This window comes from Gouania willdenowi, unplaced genomic scaffold (genome assembly GCF_900634775.1).
Source record: "Gouania willdenowi unplaced genomic scaffold, fGouWil2.1 scaffold_129_arrow_ctg1, whole genome shotgun sequence".
Taxonomy (NCBI): Eukaryota; Metazoa; Chordata; class Actinopteri; order Blenniiformes; family Gobiesocidae; genus Gouania; species Gouania willdenowi.
This window is the reverse complement of record NW_021144877.1, coordinates 73,573-95,248: the sequence shown is the minus strand read 5'-3', so window position 1 is coordinate 95,248 and position 21,676 is coordinate 73,573. Positions and strand designations below refer to the sequence as shown.

The 21,676-nt window shown below is 41.1% G+C and overlaps 1 protein-coding gene across 5 annotated transcripts; it reads right to left on the bottom strand.

Annotated features, from left to right (window-relative positions):
- Window positions 1-11,424: 11,424 nt before the first annotated feature.
- LOC114458569 (E3 ubiquitin-protein ligase TRIM39-like) lies at window positions 11,425-19,320 on the bottom strand. Of its 5 annotated transcripts, none has more exons than XM_028440985.1 (3): window positions 19,266-19,300; window positions 14,404-14,535; window positions 11,425-13,131 (listed from the first exon to the last, which is right to left on the bottom strand). In XM_028440985.1, the coding sequence occupies exons 2-3, from the start codon at window positions 14,422-14,424 to the stop codon at window positions 11,530-11,532; spliced, it is 1,623 nt and encodes a 540-aa protein (XP_028296786.1). In that variant the 5' UTR covers window positions 14,425-14,535; window positions 19,266-19,300; the 3' UTR covers window positions 11,425-11,529. The 5 variants fall into 5 exon arrangements, with proteins under 5 accessions (XP_028296786.1, XP_028296788.1, XP_028296787.1 ...); XM_028440987.1 differs by lacking the exon at window positions 19,266-19,300 and adding an exon at window positions 15,203-15,241; XM_028440986.1 differs by lacking the exon at window positions 19,266-19,300 and adding an exon at window positions 14,781-14,872.
- Between the last annotated feature and the right edge of the window lie 2,356 nt (window positions 19,321-21,676).

The following is a 21,676-nucleotide window of genomic DNA, read 5'->3' as shown; positions in this document are numbered from 1 at the left end:
GTCCTTCTTTGGATCCCGCCACGGTCAGCATATCGTTGTGTGTGGTCTTGGTGTTGTCGGAACAACGTGAGGGCGGGGAAGGCATTTGCCAGCATAAGTCCATCATTGCCTTGTTTTGCTTTGTTTTCAAGGTCCTCAGCATGTAAGGCGTATTTGAAAATGTCAGTCCAACGATTCTTTTGCCATCCACCAATCAATGTTGTTTCGACTGTGGATCGGAGAGAGGGGCGGAGCCCCGATACGAGGAAGCTCTTAGCTAGGGCCTCGTAGGATGATTCATCAGGTGTGTTGTAGCCTTGTGGCGGCTTGACGTGGCCGCTGAAGGTGTCGACACAGGCTGTCAGCCTGCGGCTGTAGTCGTCAACCCGCTCAGTAGGTAACTGCGTGCAGGCCTGAATTTGGCTCATGTCCACGCGAACGCTGAAAGTCTGAGCGAGGAGTGCGGCGGTGGCTTGGACGTGCTTTTCCCACTCTCCATTGGGGTTCCAGCCCAAAACCGTCTGACGTAGCCCAGCATTTTGGGGTGCTTCGATGAAGATTTGAATGCGGGCATATTCAGTTGAAGTCAGCAGAGTTTTGAGAAGTCTGTTTATTTCTGACCCAGTTGGTCGCCAAACTTTACAGAATGCGATGAGAGCATCCCCAAATGGCCCTCCTCCATTTGAGATGGGTGGAAACTCATCCTTTGCTGCTGTAAGCATTTCAGGCAGCATGTGTCTGTAAACCAAAACATTGTCTGTAGCGCCCGGGTACTCAATCATTGGAAGGCGGAAGTTCTGGATTGGAGAGTCCAAATCAGAGGTGGAGTCCACCTGCGCCCGTGATCGTGTCAGCGGTCCACAGTGGCAACCGTGGTTGATGGTGGGTGTGCTTTGCGTTGAAGAATTGGTTGTAGATTGCGGCTCTTGCACAGGTTGAGCAGCATGTGGGCATGCCTGTGGGGCCCAACGAGCCAAATGTGCTACGCCAGCATCATCGTCATGTAACGTGGGTTTGTATGATGGTGGTTGAACTTGAATTGCTGGCAAAGTGTATGAAATTGGAGGAAAAGCAGTAGATGAAGTCTCTATGGCTCCATTGTGTGTCATGGTTTGGCTGGAGATTTCAGCTGTGGCCTGTGGGTAAATGTATGGTGGAGCTTTGGCTCCCTCTGCCGGATGACCAATAGCATTACACTGTGAATTTGGAATTTTCAAATTTTTACTTGTGTTATCCAATTCTGCCACCAGAGGGCGGCAGAGAGCCGTGGTAGAAACGGTAGGGGCAGGTGGTGACGTGGTGGAGGGTGGAGCCGTGACGTCCGGATACAGTAAAGCAGGGGGTGTGGTTTGGGTGTGTGTGAGGAAAGGGTTCTTGTTTGTGTGTGTAAATGTGTCAGTGTTAATTTTCTCCTGTTTTGACATTATAACAGCTTCTTTTTTATCCCTAGCAGCCCTGTGTGCACTTTCTTTCTGCCAAATGTGTAAACAGCGTTCATGTGCCATCATTTCTTTCACATAATTGCTTTTAACCTTTGTTTTGCTCAAAAGTTGCTGTTTATGCTCAGATAGCGCGTCTCTCAGCTGTGTGAGCTGGCGTTCGCTCAAGCTGCCTCTGTTTGGAAAGCCAAAGCATTCCACCCAAACCTGTAGCTTGTCACAACAACCTTCACCATACTTTTTCTTCATCTGGTCCACCAGTGGTGCGCTCCAGTCCACCTCAGCCCTCGCAGAGTTTACACTTAGATTATTGCCCATTATGTCCCGACAGTCTACTAGCTGCTGATCAGGCAGAAACAGCACGGCCGTGCACAATAACCAAATTCAACAACTCTCGACCTCCGGCTCTGTAAAATATAGGGCTGGGGAGAACTCTCTAACCTCCGGCTACCTGGGGAGAACAACTCTCTAACCTCCGGCTAACTGGGGAGAACAACAATAAACACCAACGCAGACTGTCAGGGCTTTACTGGACACCTCTAATATTATTCAACTTTAACTGGACCGGAGCCACCTTATCAAGTACCACAGCAGAGGTGTCAAAATAAAACAGAAACAAAGAGAAGCTTCTCACCTTTTTAGCCGAATTGTTTGAGGTCCACCGTGGTCCGTTTTTGTCCCGTGCCAACCGTGCGACGACCCGATGCGAGCCTTCACGGAGGTATCCTGCACATTAAATGCTGGCTTAGGATTATTGACGCGTCCGTCACCCCCGTAACGGGTCGCGGGCCGCGCACACGGTCCGGACAGGGATCCCGTTCGCTGACGCCAATTGTTACGGTGGAAAAAAAGGAAGGTTACCTCGTTTTGGCTGTATGACACCCTCTGCGTTGGGAAGTGATGACAACCAGACTGAAGAGTTGGTGAATTAATAAAAAATGATTTTATTCTAAACTAAATAAAAGAATACAAAGTGGAAACAAAAATGGTGACCCCCTGGCCAGGCGATCCAAAGATAGAGTGCCGAGACACATTATTAAGGCCACGTATATCTCCCCTTAGCCTCTCTGCATTGGCTTCCCATAAAATATAGAATAGAATTCAAGATTCTTCTTCTCACCTATAAAGCCCTAAATGGACAGACACCAGTCTATCTCAAGGAGCTTGTAGTGCCATACAATCCCCCCAGAACACTACGCTCTCAAAATGCTGGACTACTCGTTGTTCCATTTGTCTCTAGAAGTAGTATAGGAGGAATAGCTTTCAGTTGTCAGGCCCCACTTCTCTGGAACCATCTACCAACCATGGTTCAGGGGGCAGACACCCTCTCTACCTTTAAGGTTAGGCTCAAAACATTCCTCTTTGGTGAAGCTTTTAGTTAGGAACCAGCTCATAGCTCATAATTAAGATGCAATAGGCATAGACTGCCGGTGGGGGGGGGGGGGGGGGTCTGGCATGCTCGGTTGGAGAGAGGTTGGAGAGGGCATTAAGAGAGAGGTCATTTAGGTTAGAGAGGGACCGGAGAGGGTCCCATTCTTCTCTCTAACACTCCCTCTATGTCTGCTTCTTCCCTTGTGTGTTTGCTCCAGTACTCCTTCTGGCTTTTGTCTTGCAGGTCCGTGGGATCCTCAGTGTGGAGTTACAGAGTCTCAACAACTCTGTCTCCACCCTTTCCTCTGCACACACCCAACACAGCATAACGTGGATGGCTGTTCATCATAGGAATGGGATCCACACAAGGTTCCTGCTGCTTAACAGAAGGTTTTCCTTGCCGCCGTGATGAGTCCATCCTTAAGACTGCTCTACTGTAAAGTGTCTTGAGATACCATTGGTTATGATTTGGCGCTATACAAATAAAAGATTGATTGATTGATTGAAAAAAAAGGGAAGAATATTGCTTAGGCTTGTCCCAGTTGGACGAACTGCATAACTCCGATAAAAGAATCTGACTTTATGTTGTAGAATTTGAAAGAAGAGAAAACAATAAATTTCACTAAAGCCAGCCAGCCAAGCCACAGTGGGCAAGCCGAGGTAGCTGATACAACGAGCTAGCAAGCAGGTTCTTAGCTAGCTAAATAGCAGAACCTTCGATAGCTCAGATGGGAGAGCGGAGGACTGTAGAGTGGGTTGCTGTGATCCTTAGGTCACTGGTTTGAAGGAATAATGTTTTCACGAGTTTATCTTATCAGCCATAATATTTCAACTATTTTGCCTTCGGGTGCCCATCCTGCAGGCCAGCAACCTCTTGATAGACGATCCTCAAGGAAAATGGCCTGTATCCTCAACACACTCAGTGCCGTTGACGAGATAATTTGTCATTTCAAATCCACTTGCTCAGTGCCATTGACAAGAAAACTCGTTATTTGCATTTTATCACGGAGATTAACAGAATACACCCTAGCAGAGGTCCCTAATCAATATCCATCCATTTTTAGGCCCACTTATTCCTGTTTGTCAGTGTCGCAGGGGTCACTGGTGCCAATCTCCGGCTCTCATTGGGCGCTGGGCGGGGGTACACCCTGGACAGGGCGCTAGTCCCTTCATCAATATCTAAGCTGTAATGTGTTGCAGTTACCAACTGGTGCCCTGAAGGTGGCAGCAGTGCACCTTTAGATGGGAAATCAGCCACTGATGCTACCATTAGCTAAGGAGGGAGAAGCAGGGACGAGGGAGATTATGGCGCTATGAAGTGATATTGTGAAGTATCCAGCAGCTCACAGCACCACATACTAACACAGAACATGTGTGGACTTTAGTGGATTATTGATAATGTTGTGATTGTGAGATAAAACCATCAACCTACCAGACTAAACGTGTCATCCGAGCATGTCGGGAGGAAGAGGAAGTTACGTCTGTGCAACTGACAGGGAGGGATACAAAATACAGTAAGTAAAACATTAAACTGTGAGCCAGATAGCAAAATAATGATAATTTTGCCATTAAAAGCCTTTTCTCAGTGTTGTTGTTATTTATTTGTTTTTGTTTTGTTTTGTTTTTTTGTTTTTTTAAGGAAACCAATGTTCAGATGTAATAGTTTTCAATAAAGTACAAAAAATTGGTTCAAAGTCGCTGGCAGATTTTTTTTAGGAAAAGCCGTTTCTCTTAACTTTTTGCTCTGAAACTGGCAATTTGTGTAAAACTTGTTCTATTCAAGGGCTGATTTCGGGAGAACGAAACAAGCCAAAAACAAACAAACAAAATTCTGATGAAAGTAGAGGCCTCAATCTTTCAGAGTCTGGTCTCAGATTTCAGATAGTCATAGTACAAAATATCCTGTGGGTCTTTAAATATCTCTCAAAATGCTCCAAAACGGCTGGCACTCAGGGGGGTCGAAGCTCTGAAAATGGCTGGCACTGAATGGGTTAAACAGTCAATAAATCTGCACACCACTTTTTTCTGCTGAATACAGGTGTATTTGGGGTATGAAGTAGTGTTGTTGATTGGTCATAGTCCAATTCTCAACATTTTAGTCAAAGTATTTCAATTTGGTACATTTGTAATGTAAGAGTGACTGCCCTCAATGGGACAAATCCTGGCTATTACAATTTTGCTCTTGGCTTTAAACAAGATTCTGTGACGTTTCGGGACAATCTTGCATCACAAACAAGCACTGTTAGCCACAGGAGCCAAAGGTGCTCTAACAAAAAACTAACACCTGTGGCCTCTGCAATATGTGGTGAGTAGGTTGAATTGAGAGGATTATGGAAAGAGTGGGAAAATGTTAGCATAGCTTAGATTGTGCGTTGAAGATTTTGTCATAGACTGGGGGTGTTGATGGTATACGATGGCACTTTGTCAGAATGGCCGAGCGGTCAAAGGCGCTGCGTTCAGGTCGCAGTCTCCTCAGGAGGCGTGGTTTCAAATCCCACTCATGACAGCAATACAAGGCATTTATGCAATCCTGATTTTTTTTTTTTTCGTATAAATTGTAGATAAAACGCTCATACAAGTTTTGCATGTGGCAAGGACAATAAGCATATATTGTGTTTTGCAGCGCTCTACTACTGTGTTCTGCTAACGCTAATCAAACTTGTTGTCATTGATATTTTAGCCTTGAAAACACTTGTTTGAATTTTTTACCGTAGAGTTAAACGTACGAAGGTTAAGTAAAAAGCAATCTCGCCTCTTATAGGCAGTGTTATCTCCTTTAAACTTCCTTTTGTCCTTAGCTTAGCTTAGCTTAAATTTAGCACCTATGGCTTCTCTCTCCTCCACTCCGCTCTCCTGCCCGGTGTGTCAGATGTTTAGTTACTCCTCGTCCTCCTTTAGGGACAATGGTAGTTGCATAAAGTGTAGCGTACTGTTAGATATGGAGGCGAGGATCAACAATCTGGAGAAGCGGTTCCGCACCCCTGATACCAAAACCGAAGCTAGCAAGCAGGACCTAGCCGGTGCGGGCCGTGCTAGCTCTAGCTTAGCTTCCCCCCCGGCCAGCAATGACTGGGTTTCTGTCCGTCGTAAGCATAGTCGAAGGTCAAAAAGCCGCTCGGGACACCACCATGTTCACGTCTCAAACAGGTTCTCCCCCCTCCGTGAGGACAACACACTTACCGGGGAACAAACTCTGATAATTGGCGACTCCATAGTGAGAAACGTGAAGCTAGCGAAGTCAGCGGGCATCGTGAGGTGCATCCCAGGGGCCAGAGCAGGTGACATAGAATCAAATCTAAAGTTGCTGGCAAAGAGTAACCGTAAGTTTGATAGGATAGTCCTCCATGTCGGCACTAATGACACCCGACGTCGTCAGTCGGAAGCAACCAAAGTGAACATTGAATCAGTTTGTGCTTATGCTAAAACAATGTCGGACTCCGTAATTTTCTCTAGTCCCTTACCAAATCTGACCAGTGATGACATGTATAGCCGCATGTCATCATTTAACCGCTGGCTATCGAGGTGGTGTCCAGAAAACGAGGTGGGCTTCATTGATAATTGGAGATCCTTCTGGGGAAAACCGAACCTGATAGGAAGAGATGGAATCCATCCTACTTTGGAGGGAGCATCTCTACTATCAGAAAACATGGCACAGTCACTGTTATGACATCTCATGAATGAGACCATGTTACAGAGGGGGAGTCTCCACGCCCCTCTGCGCTTGCCTTAGGACAGTTTCCCTCCCATTGCTACTATGATAGCTGTGTTCATCGCCATGGCAACTGTTGTGATGGTGATGAATATTATTTTATGGAGACGGTGTCTGTCCCTCGACCCATATTTCACAATGATTTTAACATAAAATCAAATAAAAGAGCTATCAATTATAAAAATCTGAAAAAAATTAAAATCTCAAATCTAGAAACACCAAAACATAAAACCATTAGATGTGCTCTATTAAATATTAGATCACTGAGATCCAAATCTCTACTAGTAAATGACCTTATCTCAGAAAATAACTTTGATTTATTCTGTTTAACTGAAACATGGCTGTATCAAGATGAATATGTTAGTTTAAATGAAGCCACTCCTCCCAGTCATTTAAATACTCATATGCCACGAGACATAGGCCGTGGAGGTGGTGTAGCAGCTATTTATCATTCCTCTCTCCTAATCTATCCTAAACCAAAGGCCAATTACACTTCCTTTGAAAGCCTGGTTTTAAATTTATCTCATACCAAATCAAAAACCTGCCAGCCAGTCTTATTTGTGATAATTTACCATCCTCCAGGCCCTTATTCTGAATTTCTATCAGAATTCTCTGAGTTTATATCAAACTTAGTCCTCAGTTCTGATAAAATACTGATAGTAGGAGATTTTAATATCCATGTTGACAAAGATAGTGATAGCCTGAGCTCAGCCTTTATGTCCCTAATAGACTCAGTTGGCTTTTTTCAAACTATTAATGAAGCTACTCATCGTTTAAATCATACTCTTGATCTTGTTCTAACATATGGCCTTGATATTAATGAACTAAAAGTCTACCCTGAAAATCCTCTGCTATCAGATCACTTTTTAATATCTTTTAACATTATCCTAGAGGATCTCGCACTGTGCAATAAAATAGTTACGAGTAGAAATCTGTCCAATAGTGCTGTGGCTAAATTTAAAGAGGCCATTCCTGCTGCCTTAAACTCAGTGCACCATCCAATAAATAACTATGATATTAATTATAACCCCTCTCAACTGGATCTGCTTGTCGATAGCTCTGCTCGATGTCCCCAGTGAGCTTTATGAACTGAAAGCAGTGTTTACCATGTAAATCATCTTTTTCTGTATTCAGTAGACATTATAAATGTATCAAACACTAATGTACGCCTTAAGAATATTGTCTTTATTATAATAAATAATTAGTTATTTTAACATAAGCACTGTTTGGCTCAGTGTAACACCCAACGTAATTTAGTTTTGCCCTAATTTATTCATTTTTAGCAATTGCATTCCAGATATATCTGACATATTAAATGTTAGAATAAAATAGTCTTCCAGAAATTTTAACATATAAGTAAAATGTCCAATATTTAATTCTGACTAGATATAACAGGAATTGTAAATATCTCAAATAACATTGTCACAGGTAAGAATATTAACCAGAATCAGAAGTCCTTTATTTATCCCAGGGGGAAATTACTTACTTTACAGCCGCTCAACAAATATTACAAATAAAAATGATAAACACTAAACAAGAATAAAGAGAGAATAAATGGTAAAAAAAAAAAAAAGTACATTATTAAGTAAAAGACTGTTAATAAGGATTAGATACAGACACATTACTTCAGTAAAAAATAAGATAAATAATGTGACAGTGAGGTATCAGCTATCCTGATAGCAGTGTGTAATCCCCAGTAGTTCTATTTACTTGTAATATTATTATTATATTTATAACCCCTCTCAACTGGATCTGCTTGTCGATAGCTCTGCTAGTCTACTAAAATCCACCTTGGACTCAATTGCCCCATTGAGGGAAAAAACTATTAAACGTGAGAGGAAAGCTCCGTGGTTTAGCTCTGAAACTCACACACTCAAACAAGAATGTGGCGCTCCAATAAAACAGAGGAGTCACGAATACTCTGGCAAGAAAGCCATAGTAAATACATGACAGCCTTACGACATAGTCGATCTACATACTATTCCTCACTAATTGAAGAAAATAAAAATAATTCGAGGTACCTTTTCAGCACTGTAGCCAGGCTAACACAAAGTCAGAGCTCTATTGAGCCCATGATTCCTCTAGCCCTCAGCTGTGAGGACTTTATGACATTTTTTAACGATAAAATTCATAAGATTAGAGATAAAATTAGCCACTCCCTGCCTGCTGTACCATTAAATGTAAATAGGCCTAACCTAAACTGTTTCACACATATAGGACTTCAGGAACTTAACTCTGTTATTTCATCCTCCAAACCATCGACCTGCCTTTCAGATCCGATCCCAACTAAGCTGTTTAAAGAAGTTGTTCCCCTGGTCTGCCCATCTTTGTTGGAGACAATAAATATATCCCTATCAATAGGCTACGTGCCACAGTCCTTTAAAGTAGCTGTAATCAAACCCCTTCTCAAAAAACCTGCTCTTGATTCCAGCACTTTAGCAAACTACAGGCCTATATCTAATCTTCCTTTTATTTCAAAGATTCTTGAGAAAGTTGTGGCAGCTCAGCTCTGTGAATTTCTTCAAAACAACAGCCTGTTCGAGGACTTCCAGTCAGGTTTTAGAGCTCAACACAGCACAGAGACTGCTTTAGTTAAAGTAACTAATGATCTACTCTGGGCTTCAGATGAAGAACGACTCTCAGTGCTGGTTTTATTAGATCTTAGTGCAGCTTTTGACACTATAGATCACTATATTCTACTAGAGAGATTAGAGGAATTACTTGGAATCACAGGGACTGCCCTAAACTGGTTTAAGTCCTACCTATCTGATAGGTACCAGTTTGTACACGTGAATAATAGGTCTTCTGTGTACACTAAAGTAAGCTACGGGGTTCCTCAGGGCTCTGTGCTAGGTCCAATCCTCTTCTGTATCTATATGATCCCCCTTGGTAATGTTATGAGAAAATACTCTGTTAACTTCCACTGCTATGCTGATGATACCCAACTGTATGTATCAATGAAGCCAGGTGAGACAAATCAGCTATCTAAACTTGAGGCCTGTCTAAAGGACATTAGGGCCTGGATGGACCAAAATTTTCTTCTTCTTAACTCAGACAAGACTGGGGTCATTGTACTGGGCCCACGGCACCTTAGAGAAACCTATGCTAGCCTAACTGCCCTAGATGGCATTACTCTGGCACGAAGCACAACTGTTAGAAACCTTGGGGTTCTATTTGATCAGGATTTATCCTTCAACTCTCACATAAAACAAACTTCAAGAACTGCCTTCTTTCATTTCCGTAACATTGCTAAAATCAGATCTATCCTGTCTCAGGGCGACGCCGAAAAGCTAGTCCATGCTTCTGTTACCTCTAGACTGGATTATTGTAATTCTCTTTTAGCAGGCTGCCCGAGCAAGTCGCTTAAGACACTTCAGCTGGTTCAAAATGCTGCAGCACGTGTACTGACTAAAACTAGGAGAAAAGATCACATTACTCCTGTATTAGCCTCTCTGCATTGGCTTCCCATAAAATATAGAATAGAATTCAAGATTCTTCTTCTCACTTATAAAGCCCTAAATGGACAGACACCAGTCTATCTCAAGGAGCTTGTAGTGCCATACAATCCCCCCAGAACACTACGCTCTCAAAATGCTGGACTACTCGTTGTTCCATTTGTCTCTAAAAGTAGTATAGGAGGAAGAGCTTTCAGTTATCAGGCCCCACTTCTCTGGAACCATCTACCAACCACGGTTCGGGGGGCAGACACCCTCTCTACCTTTAAGGTTAGGCTCAAAACATTCCTCTTTGGTAAAGCTTTTAGTTAGGAACCAGCTCATAGCTCATAATTAAGATGCAATAGGCATAGACTCCCGGTGGGGGGGTCTGGCATGCTCGGTTGGAGAGAGGTTGGAGAGGGCGTTAAGAGAGAGGTCATTTAGGTTAGAGAGGGACCGGAGAGGGTCCCATTCCTCTCTCAAACACTCCCTCTATGTCTGCTTCTTCCCTTGTGTGTTTGCTCCTGTACTCCTTCTGGCTTTTGTCTTGCAGGTCCGTGGGATCCTTAGTGTGGAGTTACAGAGTCTCAACATCTCTGTCTCCACCCTCTCCTCTGCACACACCCAACACAGCATAACGTGGATGGCTGTTCATCATAGGAATGGGATCCACACAAGGTTCCTGCTGCTTAACAGAAGGTTTTCCTTGAAGAGTCCGTCCTTAAGACTGCTCTACTGTAAAGTGTCTTGAGATACCATTGGTTATGATTTGGCGCTATACAAATAAAAGATTGATTGATTGATTGAACACTTTATTCTTCTTAATTCATGCAAATGCTTTATTTTCAGCACATTTTTTTTTGTAAATTCTTTATTTTTCTGTGTTTTTGTTTGAACAATTACGCAAAGTTTACAAAGGGTGGCATTCAACACACTTTGACATATACAATAATAAAGTGTATAGATGCCTGTGATCTTTACAAGTGCTTTTTTCTTGAAATAAAACTCTAAGAGAAATTAAAAAAACAAACAAAAAAAAACAGTTAAATTCAATTAAAATTAAGTAAACCTGGATAAACAGAGAATACTTATTCGACGTTCAATCACCCTCTTTTACATGTAGGTTTCAAAAGTAATATGACAAAAAACAAAAGAGTTTTATATATTAACATTTATACCCACATACAACACTTAAAAATAAAATGTACCACAGTTATACTCAACACAATTACAAATTAAACTTAGATGGACTTACACAAACTCCTTAGATAACCTGAGCATCTTATTTTCATTATATTCCATAGAAAAAATCATCATGTTCCTATTTTACTAACCACTAACACATTTTAACTGATCATAAAACATGTAACACGTTTGTACAATGAATAATTTTGTAAAATATTTTTTTTTTTAATCCACTTTTATTTCATCACAATCCAAACACCAAATGTGAAACTTCTTTAATAAAATGTTTCCTCCCACTGTTGAGAAACATACATGTTAGGTTGGATGGAGTGCGTAACCAACCTGGAGAAGTGAATGGTTGCAGAGAACCATTGAATCTATTGTTGGTGAGACTTCATCATGACACTGATCATTCACTTTGATTGACAGGACAGATGATCAGAGGTGCTGAGTTTTTACCACCATGGTTTAAACAGGGACTAAAGTATGGGTGTAGTTTATGAGTGAAGCAGCAGTGAGTGAAGGAGTAGATCAGAGCTGCAGCATCTACATCATAAAAGGAGACCACACCCTCCTCATAGTCCACAAACACACCCACCTTCTCAGGAACACACTTCAGATGAAGAGTGACTGAAGAATCTCCACATGCTTTATACACATTTCCATCTCTGAGTGCCACCATCCAGTAACCATTCTTAGGAGTCACAGCAATATATCCCTTCCTGTTGATGGATTCTTTAACCACTCCTAAATCCCAGTCAGTTTTTCCTTTAACCTGAACCTCAAAGTAAAATCTACCTGAACTGAAACTCTGTTTCCCTAAAACACAGACACAATGAGAAAATCTCTCTTTGTTGTGTGGAAGTTTCTTCTTCACATCACTGCAGTAAACTTGTTTTTCATCATCAGACAGGATGAGGTTAGAATGAGCTGTAAGAGGATCAAGAGTCACAGCTACTGCAAACTGCTGCAGCCTCTTCATCTCTAACATCTTTATCTTCATCATCTCGTCACTGAGTGTGTCCTCCAGCTGAGCCACAGCTCTCAGCACAGTTCCTTCATATGATGATGGATGGACCATGACCTCTGTCCAGTCCTTGGTGGTTGGAGGAGCTTTCAGGGAGCAGAAGTGTTGGAGGAGGTGGTCTTCAGAGTGGGAGAGCTGTTCCACCTCAGAGCTTCTCTTCATCAGCTCAGAGATTTCCTCCTCCAGCTCTTTGATCAAACCTTCAGCCTCTCTCTCTTCTGCTTCCTGTTGCTCCTCCATTGTCTTCATTAGGTCCTTCAGGCCTCTTCGAACAAGCTCCATCAGAGCAGTGAACAGCTCCACACCTTCAGCTTTCCCTCTGTCTGCTGCTTCCTTCCTGAATCTCACTGACTCTCTGATCTCCTCCAGCTTCTCTCGTCTCTTTTGGATCATCTGCTGAAGATAAACTTTCTTGTCTTCAAACAGATCTTCTCCCAGAGGGACTAACTGGTGACTCCTGTGCTCCAAAACAGAACACATCAAGCAGACACGTGTCTGATCGCTCTGACAGAACAGCTCCAGAGGTTTGCTGTGCTTTGGACACATCCTGGTTTCCAGGTTCTCCACAGGCTCCACCAGCTGATGTCTTCTCAGGCCTGATGCTGTCAGATGAGGCTTCAGGTGAGTCTCACAGTAGGAGACCCCACAGTCCAGGCAGGACTTCAGGGCCTTTACTTTGGTTCCAGTGCAGACATCACAGAGAACTTCTCCTGGTGCTGCTGCTTTCTTCTCAGATTCACGTCTGAACTGAGAAACCATCTCACGCATCATAATATTGACCTTCAGCTGAGGTTTAGTGCTGAACACCTGATTACACACGGGACACCTGCTGGTGGTACTGGTGTCCCAGTGTGTGCTGATGCATGTTTTGCAGAAGTTGTGTCCACATGGTGTGGTGACTGGATCAGTGAGCACCTCCAGACAGATGGAGCACAGGAAGTGATGTTCAGACGTCCCACTGCAGGCAGGAGACATGTCCACAAACTGAGGGACAGAGACAAGCAGCACATTAACAGGACACTCATTGTTGTGGAACGTTCCTTTACTAATGTTTCTGAGTCCATCTCACTGAGATCACCTCTAGTATTTAGCATTGATTCAGTCATCCTGTAGTAATGTGGACAGTCGGCTGTGCCTCAGCAGCTGAATGTAAAAGTGCAATAGTTTGAATGTTTAAGGTTCAAATTAGTTCTAAAGTTCTCTCGTATTGACACTGGAATTTTTCTAAATTATAGGTTAGATTTTTTGCGCATTTTATTTTAATGTACAATCTTTTTTCTTTAAAATAACCAATATATTGTGTATTAACAGACTGAAGTTTAACATAGCACAAACCTTTAAAGTCTGCATGGACCACACACTACATTTCTCAGTGATTTTGTTTGGGAACAAATTAAATTACTTTACTTGTAACTTATAAATACACGTAATTTTTTTGCAACTTGTGACTGAAATTCACAAATTGTGATTAATCGTGATTATTTAGTCAGATTTGCAATTGATTGGTTATTTTTTAATCCATTCACTGCTAATTTATATTAAAAAAAATACGTTCCCCATGAGCAGTAGAGACCTTTCTCAGATTATATCACACATCACATGACTTTTAATGGTGGGTGGTAGATGATGGAAACCAATGGCAAACTGTTTACACATTTAATCTCTAACCTAGAAACTGGTTAGAAATATTTGCACTTCAATCCTGTTTTTTTTTTTTCAAAATGAATTTATATCAAACCTCATTTGGACTCCGTAGAATGAAAGTTAAAGATATGGAAAACGTCACGTTACCAAGTCTAAACTTTAGTTCAAGTTATCTTCAATGTTCCTCAAATAAAGATATCTATGTAGTTGTAGATATCTGAGAAGATGTTTGGACTTGGCAGAGGTAGAAAGTTATGTTATTCTGTTGGTTTTATTCATTTTTATATTAACTAGTCACATTTCCTGAGATGCAATTGCCGTTTGCTAAAAAGCAAAAGTGTTTATTGTCTAAAAAAGGAAACAAATGGTTCATTCATTCCTACATCAAATATGTTAGTTTCTCATGTATGAATATAATTTCTCTTTAACTAAAAAAATATATTAATCTATGGAATTTTCAGTGGAATACTGGATTACAAAAATATTCAATATCTACAGCCTTGAAACATATTGTGTACAATTATATATAACATGTTGTTGGATGTGAATCCCTGTTTTAAATGTTAACAAAATGAGTTAAATGCAGAAACCAGTTAGAAAATCGTAACTTACCTTTGACGTTAGATGTCCCATAATTAAGCCCTTCAATGTTTAAAGGTGTTCCCATAAAAAGCAGCAGAGCAGCAATCCGTCACTTCCTTTCAGCAGCTCAATTCCAATGTTTCCTCAATTTACAATCTATATCTTGGGATAAAACAAAGTAATGATCACATGTTAAATGTGTCACATTAAAATTAATAAATACTTGTTCCTGTTGATTTGAGGCCAGTAAAATATGGGCCTGTCATAATACGTAATAATAATAATAATAATAATATGTAGCTTTACGTGCAGTGAGACATTCTGTTATAGTTTCCGATGTATATATTATATGCCGCTAACACACACACACACACACACAAAAGTTACTTTGAGACAGTGTATCTTACAGATGGGCGGAACAGAGTCAGTCTGGTTCAGTTTAGATGCACAGAAGATGCACAGAACGGAAGCGAACCTCTAAGTGCTCTACGTAGTGCAGTGTTGGATGCAAGACGGTGATCAAAAACAGAAAAAGCTCATCCACAGTGATGATGTCATCAGTTCTAACTCCACAGTGATGATGTCATGAGCTCTCCAGTGATTGGCTCTAGCGCGCACGTGACTCCGCTGGCTCTGCTCTCAGGACCATTTTATGAAATAATTTAGGAACGGTATCATTGTAGTCGAGACAAATCCGATGTCGCACAACTTTGAACCAAACAGCAGCCATGTTGAAAGTCTCATGACACCCTCATATATTTGTTGATGACATAATAATGAAAAACACAACATTTGCAAACCACAGGAGTGAAATTGATCATGTACTGACCTGCGCCAGTGCCAAAATCTCACTGTCCAAGTGTCAATGTTCCCGCACAACAGTGAACTATGTCGGTCTCCTAGTCGGTAACGGTGTGGAACCACAGGCACAACACATTCAGGGTCTTCAGAACTTCAAGGTTCCCCAGCATGTCTCAGGTTTAAGAAACTTCCTTGGTATCTGTAGCTACTCCAGGCAATTCATTGACAATTACGCCAATTTAGCAAAACCTCTTTACACATTCCTAAAGAAGGATGTCCCTTTCACTTGGGGTGAGCCCCAACAACACGCTATGCAGACTTTAATCGATATGCTAACGAAGGCTCCGTGCCTCGCCTATCCTGACCACAACAAGGAATTCCATCTGGGCTTTTCAGCACACTGCCTCTGTATTGTAAATCAGTTCATGTTTATCTATGTGTTGTGGCCGCCATCTAGCAGCAGAAAAGTGTAACTGCACTGTATCAGAAAGGGCTTAGATAACCCGGAAGTAATGTACTTCCTTTTTTTGACCTGTCCACACGCAACGGAAGATCTGTGTCTGTCCAGTACAGCTACGTCTTGCATCTAAGTCCACATAAACGGCTTCATCCGTAAGTTATGCATTATATATCATTGTGTTACCATGTTTGGTTAATTTTTATGTACTTTGCATACTTTTTTGAGTGGTGTTTTGGAAGATGGCTACGAGCTAACAGTTAGCATCAGATAAATGTGCTAGTCCTATAGTTAATAACTTGAGTGTTATGCAGACTTATTTACATGTGTACATTTCTTTGCATGTATATATGGTCATTTAGACATTTGGGATGTGTTATGTTAATTATCTCATCTTTTGTTGGAGTACAAAAAAGAACATTTATATTTGTATTGTTTGTGTTCTTTTTTCAGTTTTACAAATTCAATGTATGAATATTCCCAATCATTAAATCCTGCCACTACATCACCAGTCTGATCCTTGGAGGATGCAACATTGGGGAATAAGAATACTTTGTTTAGCTAGCTGAATAGCTAAAATCACGTTGCTTGCCAACAACTTTTAGTGAAGACAGCATAGCCTCAGTGCCGGTCTGTACCAGATACACGAACAGACCAGTGGTTGCTTACGCATGCAAAACCAGACCTGATGATGTTACAAGGCCAAGACCCCGTGATCTCCTTGATGATTCGCCTCATGGGGGACAATACACTAGACAATCCTTCCTCCTCTGACTTTGCCTCCACACTTAACCTCGACCATCTGTTCGCTGTCCGTCACTTGTTACGGATAGTCAATGGCATCTTGGTCCATGTCTCTGCTGACTCACAAATGCATGCATTTATCGTCCCGCAAAACCAAAGGGGGGTGATACTGGCACATGCCTATGACGAACTACAGGTGGGAGGTAGAGTCTAATATTACAGTTTTGCTCTGCCCGCCGGCAAAAACGCTTATCATGCAACCAAACTAGATAAGAAATTTCTTCCCAAATCGACCGGACCCTACCTCGTCACCGATAAACTGTCTTCAGTGGTGTACCAAATAAAGATTCCCAACACAAAGACCAACCAAAGCTCAAGTGGGTCCACAGAGACCAAATTAAGCTATACAGAACAACAAAACCAACAGACGAGCCGTCAACTGCAAGCTGAATAAACCCTACAAGCCGAGATATGGTATTCTTAATTTGCCAACCAGTCGTCGCATTCAATAACATCTACCACCTCAAGGACATCGTGAACTAGAAACTAGGACTGGAATCCACTACAAAAGCCCTATCCAACCTCTAATGTACATGTGGTTTACACCAGACATGGCCCTAGTCATTGTAATTATTCTCTGTCACATATACAGTGAAGAAAATAAGTATTTGAACACCCTGCTATTTTGCAAGTTCTCCTACTTAGAAATCATGGAGGGGTCTGGAATTTTCATGGAAGGTGCATGTCCACTGTATGAGAGATAACCTAAAAAGAAAAATCCAGAAATCACAATCTATGATTTTTTAACAATTTATTCGTGTGATACAGCTGAAAATAAGTATTTGAACACCAACGTTAATATTTGGTAAAGTAGCCTTTGTTTGCAATTACAGAGGTCAAACGTTTCCTGTAGTTCTTCACCAGGTTTGCACAGACTGCAGGAGGGATTTTGGGCCACTCCTCTACACAGATCTTCTCTAGATCAGTCAGCTTTCTGGGCTGTCGCTGAGTAACACGGACTTTCAGCTCCCTCCAAAGATTTTCAATTGGATTTAGGTCTGGAGACTGGCTAGGCCACTCCAGAACCTTGATATGCTTCTTACGAAGCCACTCCTTGGTTGTCCTGGCTGTGTGCTTTGGGTCATTGTCATGTTGGAAGATCCAGCCACGACTCATCTTCAATGATCTGACTGAGGGAAGGAGGTTTTTGGCCAATATCTCACAATACATGACTGCAGTCATCCTCTCCTTAATACAGTACAGTCGTCCTGTCCCCCAGAAAAACACCCCCAAAGCATGATGCTACCACCCCCATGCTTCACACTAGGGATGGTGTTCTTGGGATGGTACGCATCATTTTTCTTCCTCCATACACGCATAGTGGAATTATGACCAAAAAGGTCAATCTTGGTCTCATCTGACCACAAAACTTTCTCCCATGACTCCTCTGGATCATCCAAATGGTCATTGGCAAACTTAAGACGGGCCTTAACATGTGCTGGTTTAAGCAGGGGAACCATCCGTGCCATGCATGATTTCAAACCATGACGTCTTAGTGTATTACCAACAGTGACCATGGAAACAGTGGTCCCAGCTCTTTTCAGGTCATTGACCATGTCCTGCCGTGTAGTCCTGGGCTGATTCCTCACCTTTCTTAGCATCATTGAGACCCCACGAGGTGATATCTTGCATGGGGCTCCACTCCGATTGAGATTGTCCGTCATGTTTAGCTTTTTCCATTTTCTAATGATTGCTCCAACAGTGGACCTTTTTTCACCAAGCTGCTTTGCAATTTCTCCGTAGCCCTTTCCAGCCTTGTAGAGTTGTACAATTTTGTCTCTGGTGTCTTTGGACAGCTCTTTGCTCTTAGCCATGCTGACTGTTTGGGTCTTACTGATTGTATGGGGTGGAGAGGTGTCTTTATGCAGCTAACAACCTCACACAGGTGCATCTGATTCAGGATAATACAGTGGAGTGGAGGAGGACTTTTAAAGGCGGACTAACAGGTCTTTGAGGGTCAGAATTCTAGCTGATAGACAGGTGTTCAAATACTTATTTTCAGCTGTATCACACAAATACGTTGTTAAAAAATCATAGATTGTGATTTCTGGATTTTTCTTTTTAGGTTAACTCTCATACAGTGGACATGCACTTTCCATGAAAATTCCAGACCCCTCCATGATTTCTAAGTGGGAGAACTTGCAAAATAGCAGGGTGTTCAAATACTTATTTTCTTCACTGTATCTACCTTCTGCACCTCCGCTTTATGCCTTAGGCACACCAGGAAAGTACAAGACAAAATCATTTGATACTCCGATCGCATATTCAAACGCAACCAACCCAGATCCGAGGGTGTACTATGCTATAATGGGGGAAACCCCAATTACATCACAGAGAAAACAACAATATATATTGAATATTGTCATTCTGGTTTTATACATCAAAGCATCATCTCAAGGCAAGGGCAAAATATTGAGATGTATATCGTATATCATCATATAGCTTGAAAATATTCAGACATTTAAAAAAGGCCATATCGCCCCGCCCATTTGACGCAAAAAATATGTCGACGTAAATGTTTTGTATTGATGCATCGTCCCAAACATATATGTTGTCCCACACCAGTCCAGAATTGATATAATGCATCGGAAATCTAGCCCCAAATCCGCCAAATGCTTAGAACGAAGATCTTATAACCAATAATGGAGTTTGCACCAGCAGTGGGAGGAGCTTGAGTCGTTCCAAAGATCTTTACAATATCAGCTCATTTACACAAGATTATGACTTAATATGTAAAGACATTTAGATTAAAACAAGCAGTATTTACTCACTGGATTGTGGAAAATCACTAAATTAGTCATTAAAGTTGACATTATTATTAGAAACTCACCTTGGTCTCAAACGTTGCTCACTGATGACAACCTTTGGTCAACGTTAATCTATATTATTAAAGCTACTTTAGTCATTTCTGACGGTGCACGAGGAAATTCTGTTGAATGATGTAGATTCTGCAGCTTTTATCTTAGCCTGAGTTGCCATGACAACCTGTCAACATTGAGCTTCCATTTTAGCCTGAGTTGACATTGATCAACATGGTCAACATTGATCTGTTCGAAGTTGCCTTTTGTGATTAAATGTATGTCATATTATCATAGGAAGATCAAATATATTAAATTAAATAATGCAAACACACACATTTTACTCCTCATAGTGGATATACTGTATGTATAGACTGTTACATCAGGCATAATTACTACCAATGAGGGAGCGTCTTATACAACAATAGAAAACTAATGAACATTTTACTCACCAGGGGGCGCTGTTGGCCAAAAACTTACATATTAGTCACTTCATTGTATAAGTCACAGAAGTGTAAAAAGTACTGATATATCCTCAAGTACAAGTAAGTCATACATAAAATACTCAAGTACAAGTAAAAAGTAGCTCAATTAAATAGTATTCAAAGTTAAAGTTACTAGTTACTTTCACCCCCACAGTTATTGTTGGTTCCCTTACATACAGTAAACATATCATGTAGAAACCATAAAAAGGAAAAAATTAAATCTTCCACAATTGGAATCTAATTTATTTTCCACAAAGGCATCTGTATTAAATAAAAGGTTTGTCAAAATGAAAATTAAAAAAAAAATAATATCAACACAAATTAATTCAATTCACAATAAAAAAAAAAAATATATATATATCAGGCTCCAAGTATAGATACATTTATAAACTCTAAAACTGAGAAAATAACTGGCATTCAATGCTGTTTTGGTGCTAATCTGATTGGTGGGCTATGATCTAATGCAATACGTTTAATCTGATTGATGGGCTATGATCTAATGCATTACGTTTAATCTGATTGGTCGGCTATGATGTGATGCATTACGTTTAATCTGATTGGTGGGCTATGATCTAATGCATTACATTTAATCTGATTGGTCGGCTATGATCTAATGCATTACGTTTAATCTGATTGGTGGCCTATGATCTAATGCATTACGTTTAATCTGATTGGTGGGCTATGATCTAATGCATTATGTTTAATCTGTTTGGTGGGCTATGATCTAATGCATTATGTTTAATCTGTTTGGTGGGCTATGATCTAATGCATTATGTTTAATCTGTTTGGTGGGCTATGATCTAATGCATTATGTTTAATCTGTTTGGTGGGCTATGATCTAATGCATTATGTTTAATCTGTTTGGTGGGCTATGATCTAATGCATTATGTTTAATCTGTTTGGTGGGCTATGATGGTAAATGGACTTGATTTTTTATAGCGCTTTATCACCACACTGAAACAGTCTCAAAGCGCTTTACATATCAGCTCATTCACCCAATCACTCTCACATTCACACACAAGTGGGACAGGACTGACATGCAAGGCGCTAGTCGACCACTGGGAGCAATTTAGGGTTCAGTGTCTTGCCCAAGGACACTTCGACACATAGTCAGGTACTGGGATCGAACCCCCAACCTCTCCATCAGAAGACGACCCACTACCACCTGAGCCACGGTCGCCCTGATCTAATGCATTACTTTTAATCTGATTGGTGGGCTATGATCTAATGCATTACATTTAATCTGATTGGTGGGCTATGATCTAATGCATTACGTTTAATCTGATTGGTGGCCTATGATCTAATGCATTACGTTTAATCTGATTAGTTGGCTATGATCTAATGCATTACGTTTAATCTGATTGGTGGGCGATGATCTAATGCATTACGTTTAATCTGATTGGTGGGCTATGATCTAATGCATTACGTTTAATCTGATTGGTGGGCTATGATCTAATGCATTACGTTTAATCTGATTGGTGGGCTATGATCTAATGCATTACGTTTAATCTGATTGGTGGGCTAGGAGCTAATGCATTACATTTAATCTGATTGGTGGGCTATGATCAAATGCATTACATTTAATCTGATTGGTGGGCTATGATCTAATGCATGACGTTTAATCTGATTGGTGGGCTATGATCTAATGCATTACGTTTAATCTGTTTGGTGGGCTATGATCTAATGCATTAAATTTAATCTGATTAGTCGGCTATGATCTAATGCATTACGTTTAATCTGATTGGTGGGCTATGATCTAATGCATTACGTTTAATCTGATTGGTGGGCTATGATCTAATGCATTACGTTTAATCTGATTGGTGGGCTATGATCTAATGCATTACGTTTAATCTGATTGGTGGGCTATGATCTGATGCATTACGTTTAATCTGATTGGTCGGCTATGATGTGATGCATTACATTTAATCTGATTGGTGGGCTATGATCTAATGCATTAC

Excerpts from the sequence above, each read along its gene's own strand:
- LOC114458569 (XM_028440985.1), bottom strand. The coding sequence starts at position 14,424 with ATGGGACATCTAACGTCAAAG. Across the intron at positions 13,132-14,403 it reads TGGGACATCTAACGTCAAAG|TTTGTGGACATGTCTCCTGC; the intron begins GTAAGTTACGAT and ends TCTGTCCCTCAG.